Genomic DNA, 18,524 nt, shown 5'->3' with positions numbered 1-18,524 from the left:
CCAAGGACGGCGGTTCCTACAATTTTGTTGTCATCTTTTAAATTACAGATCTTGGGAGATGAGGACGGCCCATGGTGGACTGTAATGTGCCAAAGTTATTTTCCAATGTTGGCAGCACCCGTTGTGCCTGCGGTGGGGGAAATTGATGAGGCTTTTCAGTAGGAACCTGGAAAGAAGCATCTTGGAAAAAACTCAGGCACTCGATATTTTAAATACAGTGGAAGAAAGTGAAAGGGAGACGGTGACTTCCAGCATCAGAGCGGGGGTAGCTCCCTCTGGCAAGGCAGGGGCCCAGGTGGGCAGTGGTGGCAAGAAAGGCAGTTGTGAGGCAGGCACTATGTTTTTCTGGGTTGTTTTCTGAAAATTTAGTTTTCTCAATTAACACATTGATTGTAGTGTCTTGTGTGTGCTGGACACAGGCATTGTGTGGTAGCGGTCTTTACACGCAGGCCACGATGGGCACGTGACTTTCTAATGATCTCACTTCTGCAGGGACCATCTGACCTCACTGCTCTCTCTCGGTGGCAGGTAACCAGCAGGCTTGGCACCAGGCCCTACAACAAGATGCCCAGGGTTGTGTCTCGCCAGTAGGAGAGGGCTTGTGATCAACAGTGGTTGATTAAAATCTCAGCTTTTATGAGATCACTTTCCTTCCCTCTAAGTAGCCAGCAGAGTTCAGCTGACACACAGACCATGGTTTTTCTATATTTTTCTCAAGCCCACTGGATCGACACTAAAAAGTGCGTTTGTGAAAACACAGATTGGGGTGGGTGGAAGCTGAGGCACTGGTTTCTTGCCAGGTCCGTCTTCTCGGGTGGGTTTCTGCTCCCACCTCTGATCCTGTTGCCTCTGCCTCAACACCTGCAGGGCCTGGGAGCCTTCGCTGTTGCAAGGCCAAACGCTTGGTTTTTGGACTGTTCTAATTGTTTCCCCGAGAAAGGTTATCTCCTGAGTCATAAAATTGGCCTTGAGTTGGCCCAGGATCCTACTGTGACTTCTCTGGGAGTTGCAGATGACCTGAAGTGGACAAAGATCCTTCCAGATGAGATCCTTTGGGAGCTCAGAGCCCTCCCGCCTGCTGCCCTGGCCAGTGTCTGTGAGGCCCGCCCAGGTCTTGAAAGACCTCCTTGTCTGCCAGAGTCGGGACGCTACACCGTCCTGATTTCCCACTGCTCGTGAGTCACTGTTCCTGGTCCTTAGAATAAAACTCCAGGTGTGGGGTATAATCTGATAATAGACACACATGGTGGGATTACGACAGCCCCCCTGGCCTGGGCCCTAGAATAGCATTGACTCCATCCACCAGTCTCGGCCTTTTCCATCGTTGGTATAAAGTTGTTGTTTCATAGCAGGTCTGCTGCTGATCTAAACTCTGCATGGTTTCCCAGGCTGGTGTGTGTGTGCTGGCTGCTGGGGCTGGAGGAGGCTGTCCCTGTAAATGTCACTGTCCAGCTCACACAGCAAGATCATTTTGAGTGTGGGCTTGGTTTTTTGGCCGGTCATCAAGCTCACCTGGCTTTGGGGTTTCTGGGACTGGATGAGCTTTTCCTGCCCTCATCTGTGACTAATTCTTGACGCAAATTGTTGCCTGAAGGAGCCGCATACTTTGTGGCTGGGGCAGCTTGCTTGGGCTGATTGTGACCTGTTAGTCAACCTACATTCATTCATCGATTGATTCATTCATTCAGCAACCATTTCCTGAGCACCAGATGCCAGCTTCATGTTGGGTCAGGGACACAGGGACAACGAGGCAGGTCCTCACCCAGTGCAGGCGTCCATGTCACACCATGCAGTGTGGTCTGGGGGTGCCGTGTGGAGCCTGCAGGAGCATGGGGGTGGTGAAGGGTGTATTCGCGCACCAGGCACTCAATAGCCGCTCACATCTTCCCCTCGGGGTTGACTGTCATGTGCTTTGGATCCTGTGAGGTTTTCAATAACATGGGGTGCCTTGTGGAGTCTCATACCAACAAGGTAGCCTTTTGGATAAATGGGGCAAACCCTGGTTTGAAGGAGCTGATTACAACTCCTTCCATTTATTCTCTCATTCTGCTTTCCAGGGTGGACGAACAAGGGGTTAATTGTAGGCACTTCCTAAGTTCTAACATTAACTCCAACACAAACCCTTCCTTTCCCTCCTCCTTCCCCGACAGCTAAACCATCCTGAGTTGATGACACCAGCTGGTGGCCAGCACTGGGCACTCTGGGTCTGTGACTTTGAACGCTCCTTCCTGCAATCATCTTGGGAAGAATTCCACTCTGGACTTGATGTCACAGGACAGGATGGGGAGACAGCATGGCATTGCCTCTGGTGGCCCAAGGTCAGGTCTGGCCCCATCCTACCCCTAGTGGTGTGACTTTGGAAACGTGACTCTCCATGTGTCTGGTTCCTGATTTGTAGAATGGAGACAGGGAGGCTGCTGCCTTGTCGGGTGCTGTCTGGTGAGACCCAGTGTTGGTCATTCTGTGTTTGTGGAGAGGGGCCGGCCGCGCATCAGGATAGGATGGTGTCTGGTGAGATTCCGTGTTTGTGGAGAGGGTAGGGGCTGGCCGCGCATCAGGATCAGGTGGGGTCTGGTGAGATTCCGTGTTTGTGGAGAAGGGCCGGCCACGCATCAGGATCGGGTGGGGTCCAGTGAGATTCCGTGTTTGTGGAGAGGGGCCAGCCGTGCATCACAGGATCAGGTGGGGTCCGGTGAGATTCCGTGTTTGTGGAGTGGGGCCGGCCGCGCGTCAGGATCGGGTGCTGTCCGGTGAGATTCTGTGTTTGTGGAGAGGGGCTGGTCATGCGTCAGGATTGGGTGCTGTCCAGTGAGATTCTGTGTTTGTGGAGAGGGGCCGGCCGCGCATCAGAATCAGGTGCTGTCCGGTGAGATTCCGTGTTTGTGGAGAGGGGAGGGGCCAGCTGTGCGTCATGGACTCGGGCTGCCTCAGTGAACAGACAAAGTTCACGGCTCATGGCACTGACCTTGCAGCCAAGTTTCTCTATGTGACATGCTGGGCTGTGCCTGGCACCAGCTTCCCCAGCAATACCAGCTGCTGCCCTCGGCATCCAGCTCATGGCCCCCAGGCAGCATCAGGACCCTGTGTCCATGTGCTGTCCTGGCTCCTGATGCTAGGCTTTGGTGTCCCTTCCTTTCTTCGTTTCTCTCTCAAAAACTCCTGCCTTGTCCCTGGCTCATTTGTTGCTAGGAGGACCCTGACTAGCTGCTGGATGGCGACCTATCTCCCCCTGGGGAAGGCCACATGTAGTGCACATTTGGTGATAAACTTCTCACATACTCCAGTTAACAATGTGTCTCCCCAGCGCACACGGTCCTGCTGGAATCCTGCTGGCTCATCGTCATTCCTATGCTCAGCTGTTGTCACTTCATCACCAAGTCGCCATTTTCTGAGTATAAATGGTCAGCATTTCATGGCAAATGCAGCTGGTCCTGGCCCCATCAGAGGCTGACAGCTTCTGTTGGCTGCCCATGGCAGTATTTAGAGTTGGTCTGTGGGAAATGCCGTGGAATTCCGTGGCACACCTGTGCTGGCTGTGTGTGTGAGTGGGGCCACTAGTCCAGCTGTTGTGGTCACAAGTCAGTTTCTTTATGAGGCAGATCAACCTAGAAGAACTCAGTCTGTGGTCTCCAGTTCTGCCGCTACTAAGCCTCTTAAACACACCCACACACGTGCCACACACACACACACACACACACGCACACACTTGCTCTCTCTCTCTCTCTCTGAAGCCGTGACCTAGTACCTAGTCAGGAGGTGGCCGCTTGGGCCTCTCTGCCCTCTGTGTGTGGTGCCTGGTAAGGGGAGGCCAACTGTCCTCTGTGCCCTCTGTGTGTGGCGCCTGGTAAGGGGAGGCTGACTGTCCTCTGGATCCCTCCTTTGCCCACCTGAGCCAAGTGTGTGGGGTTCTCAGCCAGCATGTTACCTGGTGTTCTGAGCTATTTCATTTTTCTTTCCTTTTCTGTTCAGCTTCCAAACCTCAGATCTGTCCCCAAAGCCCTAAATTAAATTAGTGTTCAGCTCAACAGATGTCCACCAAATCCCCACATCCCATGATAGCAGCTGCCATTGCTGGCAGCCACATGGCCATCCCGTTTGCTCCTCAGTCACCTTGCCTGTGGGTGCCGTCACCTCCTCTGCCTGACAGACACAGAGCCCACGGCTTGGGGAGGGCAACCTGCCTGCCCAAGGTCACCCAGCCAGCAGTGGCGGAGGTGATGGGGACTCACTTCCAGCCAGGCTGCGGCAGTGACTCATACACTCTAGACAGGCACAGAGGGACTCAAGCCCCTCCAGGCATGGGCAATGGGGCAGGGGGATTCACACCAGGCCTCATTCCAGACTCTCATCCTGAACCACACTGTGGTAGGGGGCACACTCACAGGTGGGTGTGGTTAATTCAGAAGCTGAGGCTGCCCCCTCCAAGGAAGCCCTCGATATTGACACACGGATGATCCTATTCTGTTTTGTATTTTCACTTCCTTGCCATCCTGGGCTAGGGACCTGGCCTGACCTCTACCCTGTGAGGCCTGGGCTTGCTGGGCCTTTATGGAGGCCCCTTGCCATGGGGGAGAGACCAGGAGAGCCTCGTGGTGGCTTAGCCAGGCTGCACCTTCTATTTCCAATAACAACGTAAAACCACCTTGCAGAACTGTGAGAGCCAAGCCGCCTGAAGCCCAGAGGTGTCCTGCCCTGCCTGGCACCCGGAGCGGCATCTTATTTGCCTGGGGGAGAAAATACGGTGCCTAGGATTCTTTCCCCTGCCAAACAGCTGTTGTCCCAGTATTTCACCTGCACTCTTTCTTTAGAATTGGACCTCCGTGTGACTTAGGGCCTCCGTTGTTCATTTGAAAATGGGGATGCTGATTGAAAAACGGAGATGCAGCTGGGCGCAGTAGCTCACACCTGTAATCCCAGCACTTTGGGAGACTGAGGCAGGTGGATCACTTGAGGTCAAGAGTTTGAGACCAGCTTGGCCAACATGGCGAAACCCCGATTCCACTAAAAATACAAAAATTAGCTGGGCATGGTGACGGACTCCTGTAATCCCAGCTACTCAGGAGGCTGACACAGGAGAATTGCTTGAACCCGGGAGACAGAGGTTGCAGTGAGCCGAGGTTGCACCACTGCACTCCAGCCTGGGTGACAGAGAGAGACTCCTTCTCAAAAAGAAAAAGAAAGACAGGGATGCTGATGCCCCCAGCACAGGGTGAGCCAAACAGATGCGCCAGGTCTTTGAAAGGACAGGCAAAAGTGCAGTGAATGTGAACCTGGTCCCTCCTCCCCTCACCTGTCCTACCTCATTTAGCAGCATCTTCTTTTAGCTCCTGTGAGAAAAGTCATGGTAATAAAAACATAATGCTTTAATCAATAACACCCATGTCTCTGTTTTAGCTTTTTATTTTGGGAATGCTCAGATATACACAAAAGCAGAGTGTAGAGCATCCTAAGCCCCTGGGTATTCATCTCCCAGCACCAGCAATGGGCAACACCTGCCCGTTCCTGCCTCACCTCTTTCCCACTGCGGTATTTTGAAGCAGATCCCAGATATTGTATCGAAAAGATAACTTCCTACCTTGAACACCCACAATAGCGCTATCACATCCTCCCAAATACACTTATAAGTCCTTAGTATCGTCGAATACCCAATCAGTGTTCACATCTTCCCAGTTGCTCATCTTTTTCTCTAGTTGATAGAGTCCGGATGCCCACAAGATGTGTGCCTCTCATTAAGTGGATGTGTTTCTTGAAGAATGGGGTCCCTGTTGGGGGTACTAGGTAGGAGCTGAACAGCAGGGGGCCCTGGCTGGCCTCTGCCCGGGGCCCCCACTAATTCTGCTCTTTGCAGCTTCACCTGCTGGATGCTGTGGGCATTTGATTCCCACCCTAAACGTGACTGTACAAGTCTGGTTTTCGCTTGTGGGATGGAATCTGGTTTTCTGCCTCTCTCTGGATTTATTAGGAATCATTCTGTGTCCTTGGCTGGGTGCAGTGGCTCACGCCTGTAATCCCAGCACTTTGGGAGGCCCAGGTAGGCAGATAACCTGAGGTCAGGAGTTTGAGACCAGCCTGGACAACATGGCAAAACCCCGTCTCTACTAAAAATACAAAAATTAGTTGGGTGTGGTGGTACGCATCTGTAATCCCAGCTACTAGGAGGTGGAGGCAGGAGAATAGCTTGAACCTGGGAGGCAGAGGTTGCAGGGAGCTGAGATTGCACCACTGCACTCCAATCTTGGTGACAGAGCGGGACTCCATGTCAAAAAAAAAAAATCATTCTGTGTCCTAGGGTGAATGTACATAACTTTCTAAAATTTCTAATAGGTATTAAGTTGGTTAATATCACTTTGCTGCTTTTGTAAGTCAAATATGATTAACTATTGGCAATTTCATGTGGTTCAACCTAAGAAAAGGTACATTTTAAGTTTTTAAGTGAAATAAGAGTCAGGAGCGGTGGCCTACTTTACTCCTGTAATCCCCGCACTTTGGGAGGCTGAAGCAGGAGGATCACTTGAGCTCAGGAGTTTGAGACCAGCCTGGGCAATATAGCAAGACCCCATCTCTACAAGAAAATAAAAAATAAATTAAAAAGTTATGGCTGGGCGCGGTGGCTCATGCCTGTAATCTCAGCATTTTGGGAGGCCAAAGTGGGCGGATCATGAGGTCAGGAGTTCAAGACCAGTCTGGACAACATGGTGAAACCCTGTCTCTAGTAAAAATACAAAAAATTAGCTGGGCATAGTGGCACGTGCCTGTAGTCCCAGCTACTTGGGAGGCTGAGGCAGGAGAATCGCTTGAACCCGGGAGGCAGAGGTTGCGGTGAGCAGAGATCGCACCAGTGCACTCCAGCCTGAGCAACAGTGCGAAACTCCGTCTCAAAAAAAAAAAAGTTAAAAATTGAAATAATTGTAATATATGTGTTGTACCAGGGATGAGAACTGGGGGTGGGGGACCAGCACATGCACAGTGGTGGTCCATCAAATAAGAGAGACTGAGTAAAAGCAGACATCTGCAGCCCGAGTATTCTCCAGTATTCTTTCAGTGAGTCTTTGTTTGATATAACAGCTGTACTGAAGATGATCCACATACCACACATGTCACCTATTTAAAGTGTACTGGCCTGGCTCAGTAGCACGACTGTAATCCCAGCACTTTGGGAGGTGAGGTGGACAAATCGTTTCAGTCCAGGAGTTCAAGGCCAGCCTAGGCAACATAGCGAGGCCCCATCTACAAAAAAAACAACATAGCGAGACCCCATCTACAACAATATTAGCCAGGTGTGGTAACATGTGCCTGTTATCCCAGCTACTTTGGAGGCTGAAGTAGGAGGATCACCTGAGCCTGGGGAGGTTGAGGCTGCAGTGAGCTGAGATCACATCACTGTACTCCAGCCTAGGTGACAAAGTGACACCCTGTCTCAAAAAAATAAAAATAAAGTGTATAAGTTGTTGATTTTTTTTTTTGTATATTCACAGAGTTGTGCAACTATTATTGCCGTCAATTTGAGAACATTATCATTACTCCTAAAAAGAGACCCTGTACCTATTAGTGGTCATTCCCATATCCCCCTAATCCGTTATCCCTAGGGAACCCCTAATCTACCCTCCGTCCTCATGGACTTGCCTATTCTGGGCTTTTCCTGTCAATGGCAGCATACAGCGTATGGTCTTTGGTGTCTGGCTCCTTTTGCTTTGCATAGCGTTTTCAAGCTTCATTCCTAGTGCAGCATCTGTTGTTCCGTTGTATGGACAGGCCACATTTTGTTTCTCCATTCATCATGTGTGGACCTTTGAGTTGTTTCCACTTTTTGGCTGTTACGTGTACATGCTGCTGTGAAAGCTTTGTACAAGTTTCTGTTGAACATGTATTTCTTCTGGGTATCTACCTAGGAGCGGAATTGCTAGGTCATACGATCCCTCTGTGTTTAGCCTCTTGTGAACCTTCAAACTGTTTCCAAAGCACCTGCACCGTCTTTGGCTCCCACTGGCAGTGGAGGAGGGTTCCTGTTTCCCCCACATCCTCGCCAGCACATGTTGTTCTGTGACTTTAGGATTGCAGCCATCCCAGTTGATATTGTAACAAAACTTGCCCAGCAGGGTGAGATATCTGTAGAGGACAGGAAAAGGGCTGTTTTGTTAGTGGCTTGGCATATCAGCCATGGTCGTTTTTTTCAAAAGCTCCTGAGGAAGCCTTATGTAGCGTGTGAGCCATAGCATGTGCGGCCGAGCACCCTGCACCCCTGCTGGCCGCGGCCCTTGCTGGTGCCTAGTGGGAGGGGAGGGCTTGAGTTGTAACTTGTTTCCAGGATGTGAAATAGTCTCCTCTGCCTCCATGTCTCATCTGCCACATGCCCCTTTCTCCACAGGTGTGACCATGAAGCTCATGGACGAGGTCGCTGGGATCGTGGCTGCACGCCACTGCAAGACCAACATCGTCACAGCTTCCGTGGACGCCATTAATTTTCATGACAAGATCAGAAAAGGTAACCACTCTTCTGGCAAAGATGAGGGAGGCAGTGGCCCTCAGCTGCTTGGGTCCCTGCACCAGTTTGTTTTCTGTTCACACCCAGGGTCACGTAGGCCTTGGCATGTGCCCATCTGCCACAGGGAACGGGAAGCTGAGGTTTCTTGCTTTGTCCTTGCTGTTTATTGACTTGATGTGTCAATCTGGTAAAATCCTTGACTCAGGTATGACGGGGCCATTATCCTCCTAAAGACCTGCCTAAATTCATCCTCTGAAAACGCTCCGCAGACAGAGCTCTGGGAAGGTCCTGTGCCTACAGCTGCCACGACCCTAGACACCAAACCTCACGGCAGCACGTTTCATTTTGGGAGCGGAATTAATGATTCATGATTTAGGCAGTGGCAGGGTCAGTACAGAAAAGCTCGCAGGAGCCCCTCCTCGGCCAGCCCTGCCCACGCCACCCAGGGCAGCACTGGCATTGGGTGGTTTTTCTCCACAAAAATCCAACCCCAGCCACCTGGCCCCTGCCTGGAAACGGTGCCAGCTGTCCCTGGGGTATGTGTGCCAGCTTGAGAGGCCAGGACTCTGCAGTTGTATGAGCAGAGGTCACCATGCTTGTCTTACGTGACTGCTCTCTGCAGAAGTGTAGTGAAGTGCACCCGACACGTGGTGATTTTTGTCAGTGTGACGTCTGCTGAGATGAGGCCGTGCACCCCCTGCGGCAGCACTGCCTCGCAGGCTGAGGGTGATGTCAGCATCGTCAGGGCCTGGTGCTAATTCTGAGGACACCACCTCATTAAAGCTGTTCGTTGGAGGAGCTGTTGGCTGAGACCAGCCCCTTGTCATGGGAAGCGAGAGTGGAAGAAGTGCAAGCTTGGCTCTCCTTGCCACAGCTCCTGCCCACCAGAGCCTGAGTAGGGGCAGACTCCCAGGCCCCAGGTAGCCCAGCCTTGCCCAGCTTCTCTCCGGCAGCTGCTACCACAGAACACACCTGGCAATGGGAGACCCCGGACTGGGGCAGAAGCACCTAAGATTGGAACGGTGGAGGGCTGCCTCCCTCCCTGGAATTACTGAGAGAAGGGTAGGCTCGCGCATGCTGGATTTTGGATGCTTTGTGGTAAGGAGAAGGAAGGTCTCGCATTGCTTCCTTCCACTTTGCAGAATCCTTTTTTTTTTTCCACAACATGATCTTATTCTGTCAGCCAGGCTGGAGTACAGTGGTATAATCCCTGCTCACTGTAGCTTTGCACTTCCGTGCCCAAGCGATCCTCTCACCTCAGCCTCCGAGGTAGCCAGGACCACAGGCATGCACCACCACAACCAGCTAATTTTTGTATTTTGTGTTTTTTGTAGAGACAGCGGCTCACTCAGAATCTTTTCTTGACCAATAGATGTTTGCCACAAACACAGACCACAATGTCATTTTAGAATCTACGCAAAACAAGTGGGTCCTGTGTGTTTTAGCTTGTCCCCCACAGGCCTGCGTGGTGCGTGGTGGTGCATGACCCTGCAGGAGAATCTGTGGCATCGTATTCCATGCTATTTTTTCTAGGACTCCTGCCTGGGTAAATCACAATTAGGGTGACCTTGTGAAACACGGATGCACAGCCCATAGTGGGAAACGTGCATTCTATAGGACTCGTCGTGCTCAGTTGTCCCTGAGTGTCCTTGGAAAACCATCAGGAAAGAAATAGACTTTCTGGCTGGGCGCGGCGGCTCACACCTGTAATCCCAGCACTTTGGGAGGCCGAGGCAGGCGGATCACAAGGTCAGGAGATCGAGATCATCCTGGTTAACACGGTGAAATCCTGTCTCTACTAAAAATACAAAAAAATTAGCCGGGCATGGTGGTGGGTGCCTGTAGTCCCAGCTACTCGGGAGGCTGAGGCAGGAGAATGGCGTGAACCCGGGAGGTGGAGCTTGCAGTAAGGCGAGATCGCACCACTGCACTCCAGGCTGGGCAACAGAGCGAGACTCCGTCTCAAAAAAAAAAAAAAAAAGAAAAGAAAAAGAAATAGACTTTCCAAGATGGTCACTCTGTTTCCTAAATGTCAGCCTAGTCATCAGATGTTCTCTGCACAAGGCCCAGCGAAGCACCCAAAGAATGAAAAGGCAAGCTTTGTTAGAAATGAGGATGCCGTTCAAGGGGGATCCTCCCCTCCAAAGTCCCCAGCTCGGCCAGGCACAGTGTCTCACACCTGTAATCTCAGCACTTTCGGAGGCCAAAGTGGGTGGATCATTTGAGCTCAGGAGTTTGAGACGAGCCTGGCCAACATGGTGAAACCCGGTCTCTACTAAAAACACAAAAATTAGCCAGGCTGGTGGCAGGCACCTGTAAACCCAGCTACTTGGGAGGATGAGGCATGAGAATCGCTTGAACCCAGGAGTTGGAGGTTGCAGCGAGCCAAGATTACACCACCGCACTCCAGCCTGGGCAACAGAGCAAGACTCTGTCGCAAAAAAAAAAAAACAAAACAACAAGAAAAAAAACCAAGTCCCCACCCTCAACTCCTTGTACAACCAGAATTAACTTTTAAGGGAGAGTGCTAGGAGGTGTGTTGTGGTTCTTGGTCAATAGGAATCATTAATTTTGAGGGAAAACCAGGAACTGCAGTCCGGGTCGAATGCTTTTCCCAGGAATTAACTTAGCAACCTAGAAGACATCTGGGGCAACTTGGGCGAGGAGCTGCTTTGCCAAAGGCTTTCCACAAGGCTGACGGGGACTTCATTTTCAGAAGCCACAGTTTCTGGCAGGACATTCACTGGAATCGGCTTCCTTCATGCAGTGAGGGCAGGCTGGGTGGGCTTGCCTGATTCCCGCTGTCCTGAGCCACACCCAGGGCCTGACAGTGGGCCACCTAGGCCCCCATCTCGTCTGGGCTGTGGCCGGGGCCTCCTGGGTAAAACACTGGGCCCCTTACCAGGAACAGAAAGACTGTTGTTTCCTTAGATGACATCTTGTTTTGTGTATAGAGGAATTTGGACCAAACTGAAATAGCAGCCATGGAGTCTGGCCTGTTTCTATGCCAGCATCCTCTGGGGCCCACTGGACGCTGTCACATCCGGGGGCCGTTGAATGCTGTCACACTCGTGTGTTGTTTTCCAGAGGATTGTCACACCTGCCAGGTCCTTTGCAGGGAGGCGAGGGCTGTGCTGGCCGAGTGGGGCCAGGGTTGTCAGAGCAGGGTCATCATGCTTGCCCCTAGGACACTGCACCTTAGATCAGCTCGCTGCCTCCCACGCTTGCCCCTCGGTAGGGAAAAAGAGCGAGGCCGTGCGGGGAGGCACGGCCCCTGCCGGCTCTGGGTTCTGGGTGACACTGGGTGGGTGTGTGAGAAACCGCGGGGGGCTGGCCTCATGGTTCTGGTGTGACTTTCTCATGGACTCTGCTGGGGCCTGCCTCTCACTTCAACCATACCATGAAGGAAGCCTCAAGGACCAGACCCTGCTGCCCTGCCAGGCGGGGGCACACATTATTGTGGACTGTCCAAGTCGGTGTTAAGAGCTCAGGGAGCTGCTGGGAGGCACAGAAACCTCACCTCGGGTTGCACGTGGTGCCTGGCAGAGCTTTGTACTGTAGAGAATGGGCGTTGCTTTCTGGTGGGCTCAGAACAACAGATGTCTGTTCACCCCCAGTTCTAGAGGCCAGAATTCTGAAATCAAGGCGTCAGCAGGGCCAAGGTCCCTCTGAAGTCTTCAGGGGAGGATCTGTCCCCGCCTCTTCCAGCTTCTGGGAGCAGCAGCTGTTCCTTGACGTTTCTTGGCTTGTGGCTGCGTCACTCTGGTCTGTCTCTGTGGTCACAAGGCCTCCTCCTCTGTGTGTCTCTCCTCTTCTGTCTCTTATAAGGACACTTGTCATAGGATTTAGGACACACCTGGAGAATCTGGGGTGATCTCATCTCAAGACCTTTTGCTTGGCCGGACGCAGTGGCTCACGCTTGTAATCCCAGCACTTTGGGAGGCTGAGGCGGGCGGATCACGAGGTCAGGAGATCGAGACCACGGTGAAACCCCGTCTCTACTAAAAATACAAAAAATTAGCCGGGCATGGTGGCGGGCGCCTGTAGTCCCAGCTACTCGGAGAAGCTGAGGCAGGAGAATGGCGTGAACCCAGGAGGCGGAGCTTGCAGTGAGCCAAGATTGTGCCACTGCACTCCAGCCTGGGCGACAGAGCGAGACTCTGTCTCAAAAAAAAAAAAAAAAAAAAAACCTTTTGCTTAATTATACCTGCTAAGACCTTTATTCCAATAAGGCCCCATTCTGAAGTTGTGAGTAGATGTATCATTTGGGGACCCACTAGAAATGTTTTGTCTCCTTAAAGCTCAACTCGTGTAGATACTAGCTCACTTCCACTTTTATAAAATCATGAACTTGGTAAAATCCCCTCTGGGATTCACCAGCCCCAAGCTGCCTCTGTCTCCATGGATGTGAGACCTGCCCTGTGAGAGCCAGCAGTGAAACTGACGTCAGCCTGGAGAAGGGGCCACTCTGAGGAATGCAGGGAGAGTGACCCCAGCAGGCCCCCAGGGGCCCCCCCTCTTTTGAGAAGAGCAGTCATACAGCCGGGTAGGGGCCTGGCTCCGGACCCTGACTCCAGAGAGCAGCCCCACTAGAGCCAAATGAGAGTCTCTACAATTAGCAGGCCTAGGGGCTACTGATGAAGGACTGGGGCCTTTCCTCTAAATGGCAGGGAGTCTGGGTCAGTGTCAGAAGTGAGAACGGATGTGACGTCTCCTCCATAAGCCCCAGAAGGCAGCGGTTTTGTAATGACAAGAAATAGTCGCATAGACCGAGGGTTGCAGTTCTTTGTGTTGGGGCATTGTATTAGAATTAACCTTAAGTCAAGTATAAATTTAATCCACATAAGGATTACTTTTAAAATCATACATTTATGGAAAAGGTGCCTGCAGGTAGACTGGGCACATCCAGGTAGTTGGAGCCCGAGGGCACGGCAGGGCCATGGCAGCCATTCACAGCTCGTGCCCCTCATGTGAGCAGCCCCGAAAGGCCACTGATCCCCCTGGGAGGAAACCCCCTGCCTCCCATAGGCTGATCTGCCACAGTGGGGAAAAGCCCAGGAGTTGAGACCCGTTGCCAGTCATGTGGCCTCCGTGAGTTTCCTGGGGCTGCTGTAACATTTCCATACACAGTAGCTTAAAATAGCCTGCACTCACTCTCCTGTGGTTTTGGAGGTCAGAAGTCTAAGGCAGGTCTGCAGGCTGCATCCTACCAGGAGGCTGGAGGGAAGAATCCATGTCTCACCTTTCCCAGCTTCTGAGGCCACCCACATTCCTCGGCTTATGGTCCCGGCCATCCTCCAGCCTCTCCTAACATCATCCCATTCCCCTCCTCATGCTGACACTCCTGCCTCCCTCTCATAGGACCCCTGTGATTCTATCAGGCCCACCCGGGTACCCCAGAACAATCTTCCCATCTCCAGGGCTGTCACTTAGTCAATGTCTGCAGAGTCCCCTTTACCACATGAGGTCACAGGTTCCATGGATTCGGGTGTGGTCATCTTTTGGGAGCACATTATTCTGTCTTAGCAGGTGGGAGGTGGTTTTCTGATTTGCCCATTTCAGCATATTTTATTAGAAAAATAGCTGGGCCTGGGCACAATGGCTCAAGCCTATAGTTTTGGCTACTTAGGATGCTAAAGTAGGAGGATTGCTTAAGCCAGGAGTTCGAGATCAGCCTAGGCAACACAGTGAGACCCCTGTCTCTTTAAAAACAAAACAAAACAAAAAACAGGCTGGTCACAGTGGCTCACGCTTGTAATTCCAACACTTTGTGAGGCTGAGGCGGGAAGATCACTTGAGCCCTGGTGTTTGAGACCAGCCTGGGCAACATGGTGAGACCCCATCTCTACAAAAATTTAAAAATTATCTGGGCTATCAGGAGGCTAAGGGAGGAGGATCACATGAGCCCAGGAGGCAGAGGCTGCAGTGTGAGCCGTGATTGTGCTGCTGCACTCAGCCTGGTGACAGAGTGAGACCTCGTCTCAATTTAAAAAACAAAAACAGGCTGGGCGCAGTGGCTCATGCCTGTAATCCCAGCACTTTGGGAGGCCGAGGCAGTCTGATCACCTGAGGTCAGGAGTTCAAGACCAGCCCGGCCAACATGGTGAAACCCCGTCTCTACTAAAAATACAAAAATTAGCCGGGCGTGGGGGCAGGTGCCTGTAATCCCAGCTACTTGGGGGGGCTGAGGTAGGAGAATCACTTGACCCTGAGAGGCAGATGTTGCAGTGAGCCGAGATCGCATCGCTGCACTCCAGCCTGGGCGACAGAGCGAGACTCCGTCTCAAAAAAAATAAAATAATCGGAAAACAGTGGGAGTGTAGAATGGAGACGCCGGACCTCTGGGGTGGCTTCTCCAGATTTAAGGCAGGAAATGCTTTGCTTTCTCTCCTTCAACCTCCCGTAAAACTGCCTCCTTGGGAGAGTGATCTTTTGTGCGATATTGGCCAAGTGCCAGGCCCCGTGGCTGTGGCTTGCCCTCACTTGGGTGGGGTGTCTGTCAGGAAGTTACACGGACAGCTTTGCTTCATCCAGACATTGGCCCAGGGGTTCAGAAGATAACTTTGAGTTTCAGCCACGAAGGACGTGTGCCTAGGAGGAACTTACGAACTTGGGGCACTTGTCATGGCTGGGAGAGGCCTCACCAGCGGCCACAGAGGCCACTGCCACCCTGCCGTGGGCCCAGCTCTGTTGGCTGCAAATTTGGCATTTACGAACCAGACTCTTCCAGGATGCCCCACACTTGCCTAGACCACAGAGGGCCACCTCCGTTACCCTCACCCCTCACCAGCCCAACCCAGTACCACCTCCATTGTCACAGCCTTTTGACGCCAGGGACCTGCTGTTCCTCTGCTCACAGCCTCCATGGCTGCCCGTGATATGCCACATTCGGCTCGAGCCCCTCCAGCTGAGGCACTTCAGGTCTGCTAGGACAGGCTGCCACTTGTCATAGCTGTCCCCTTACACCTTTGCGCTGACTAGCCCAGCCAAGCACCTACAGGGTCCTTAGCAGGTGTGTGGCAAGTTAAACTCTCACCAGGCAGTTGGGGTGAAGGAAGGACCGCTTCATCTGTGCGACTGGATCTCATGGGAAATGGGAAGTGCCCACCCAGCAAAGGCGCGTGGAGTTCCCAGGCCAGCAACGGAGTTGGTGCTGGAACGCGAGGGCCACGACAGGTCGGAGCCCGCACCTGGGAGACCAGCATAGGGAAAGGCACGTGGAGCCCACTAACACCCCCAGAGCGGGAGAGCCTCCGCCCCCCAGGCAAGCATTAGAGCCCCTAATGGGAGCTGTGGGGTCACTTGCTGTGGGATTTTTTTTTTTTCAGTTGAGACATTAAAATGCCCAGAGATAGCTGGTATGAAAAAGTTATATCGTTACCTTCAGTGTAATAGTTTTGGAAGCACTTGGTGAGAAAACCTAAAGTTGACGTTTTGTTGGGGAGAAACAATCTCCACTATTAGGGTGAAAAATGAGGAGTCTTCTAGAAAAGGCCTTGGGGTGTGTTATGTAAGAAATACGAAGTCAGTTCACTGTTTCCAGGCTTTTCTTACGAAAGTTAACGGCCACAGCCCTTTTTGGAGCGTAAATGCTGAGCTTTTCCTAAACTCTGAAACACTTGGCAACCTCTCAGTCTTGCTAACAGCTATTTTTTTTTTTGTTTTGTTTTCTTTTCCAAATCCCTGGCATACTGCTGAAATCTGGCTGCTGCCGCCCCTGGAGAGACGCCCGTCTGCTGGGGGAGTCAGGCTGGGGTACCTGCCAGCGCTCACGGGCTGTGCCACTCCAGGCAGGCTCAACAATTACTTAACAACAGAAAGCGGCTGTAATTCACAATTCAGCCCACTACAGGCACCGATATATTTAACTGTACCTAATATGGCACACTTGATGCCAGGCATTGTGCTACGTGCTTCATACCATTTACTTCTCACACAGCCCAGTGAGACAGGGACTGTCACTATCTGTTTGTTTTTCCCATTTGGAAGCTGCAATTCCGAGGGGTTAAGGAAGCTGTTCATGGCCATGGAGCTGGTTCCAGGTGGGGCTGGGAAGGCAGGCCCAGCAGTTGGTCTCTGGGACCAGAGCTCTGAGCCCATGCTTTGGTGTCCCCAACGACCTGGCCTGAACACCACCTGGCATCTGCCCCGTCAGGGCCTAGAGTGTGAGTGATGAAGCTCAACCCTCATTGATCACACGCGGCTACAGCCAACTTTGAGGCCTGCCCTGGACTGCGGAGTGACTGCAGCTGGTCCCCGTGCACTTGTGCCGGAACTCCTGGCTCTCAGGCAGCTTGAAAATGCATCGTTAAGCCGGGCGCGGTGGCTCACGCCTGTAATCCCAGCACTTTGGGAGGCCGAGGCGGGCAGATCACGAGGTCAGGAGATCGAGACCATCCTGGCTAACATGCTGAAACCCTGTCTCTACTGAAAATACAAAAAATTAGCTTCTTGTTACTTTGTGGTATGATTCCTTTTACCCCCTGCAAGTCTCTCCAGCAGTGCCCCTGGGGCACACTCAGACCCCACCCCAAATTACTGTCCTGGGCCTATGTCATGTGACATAATAAATGCAGGCAGTTGACATCAGTATGGCCTCAGAGCAAGGATAGAACCACATGGGTTGACTGTGTCTCCTTTAAAAATGTGGAGGAAGTTACCCCCAAAATGCCCAGGTGGCCTGGGGAGCCCCTGATGAAGGAGAGCCACTGTGAGTGGGTTGTGGCTGGGTCTGCTGCTCCCCTGCATTCTTTGAAGCTGGGTGCATGGGGAAAGCATTTGCAGATGAGGAAACTGAGGCACAGTGCAGTCTCCTGGCTTGTCCCTGCTCAGTGGCCAAGCCTGGATTTAAATCCAGGCCCATCTGACTCCAAAGCCGTGGAACTCAGGGCTCCTCCTGCATGGCTTCGTAGCCTCTGGAGACTGGCCTTGACAGGTATTTGCTTCAGGGCCTCAAAGAGCCCTGCCTTTCCTGATGAGACACTTTGTCATGAATGTCTGGCTTCATCAGGGCCCTGGCTGCTGTTCCTGCTACAGAGGCTCAGAGAGGACCAGGTGCTCCCCTTCTGGCCGCCTTCCCCAGAACTAAACAAGCACCCACACCTGTCCTAAGTGGGCACTGATCCCCCGCTCGGTGGAAGATGCTGTTCTTGGTTAATCTATTTTTCACTTCAAGCTGGTCCCACCCATCTTTTAAATAAACCGCAGCCACCTTGACTGCAGGTGCATTTGGACGGGTGACGTGGTAGAGCCATCCCAAGGCAGCGCCTCTGCTCGTGGGCTGATTGTCAGGACCAAGAGGTCTTTTTGCCCCCACAGAGCCCTCCGAGTCTTGGCTGCCTTGTTATGGCAGGGACTGGCACTGCTTGGGGTTGTGTTTGCTTTGGTGGTTTCTGAGACAGGTGCGTGGAAGTGGATTTGGGTTTCTCTCCCCTTCCTCGGATGGGCCCCGCAATGTCCCAACTGTGCCTAGTGCCAGGTTCACCACAAGATATGGACAGACACTACTGGTATACAAGGCAGGTGTGGACCCCCCTTCCTGCCCTTCTCATGCCTGGGGGGAGGGCTGAATCAAGGCAGACTTTGTGGGAAGGAGGCCTGAGCTCCCCTCATTGCTGGGAGATCTTGAAGCATCCTGACCTCCGTGTGACACGCCAGGTCTGCAGGCAGTGCTTGTCGGGCCCTGCCTCTGCCTTTCCTGTCAGGTTCAGTGCCCCCGAGAGCCACCTGGACATGCTGTCTTCAGCTCTGTGATGCATGACCAGCCTCACCCGCCTCCACGTTTGGTGGAGGGACCTGTGGGCATGGTCGTGATTTGGCTGGCAGCCTGGATGGTCCAGGCTCTGACCCAGTGGGAGGAATGACAGCACGTGGCTGCACCGTGGAGGAAGTGGCAGGAAGGGCGGAGCCAGTCTAGGCTGCCCCGTGGTCAGGTGACGGCCAGCACGTGACTGCCCCCAGGCTCTCCACCCTTTTGCAGGGAGGCAGGGAGGTGGACAGGTGTGGGGCTCCAGGGCAGGCTGCTCCCAGGAGTGGTACTGAA

The 18,524-nt window shown here is 52.6% G+C and overlaps 1 protein-coding gene across 1 annotated transcript in view; it reads left to right on the top strand.

Annotated features, from left to right (window-relative positions):
* ACOT7 (acyl-CoA thioesterase 7) overlaps positions 1–18,524 on the top strand; it is a 127,571-nt gene that overhangs the window by 88,039 nt on the left and 21,008 nt on the right. The window contains exon 7 of the mRNA XM_030805406.1: positions 8,366–8,482. Coding sequence (XP_030661266.1) covers positions 8,366–8,482 — 117 coding nt within the window. The remainder of the gene's footprint in view (positions 1–8,365; positions 8,483–18,524) is intronic.

Source organism: Nomascus leucogenys, chromosome 24, assembly GCF_006542625.1.
Source record: "Nomascus leucogenys isolate Asia chromosome 24, Asia_NLE_v1, whole genome shotgun sequence".
NCBI lineage: Eukaryota > Metazoa > Chordata > Mammalia > Primates > Hylobatidae > Nomascus > Nomascus leucogenys.
This window is presented reverse-complemented; position numbering and strand designations above follow the sequence as displayed.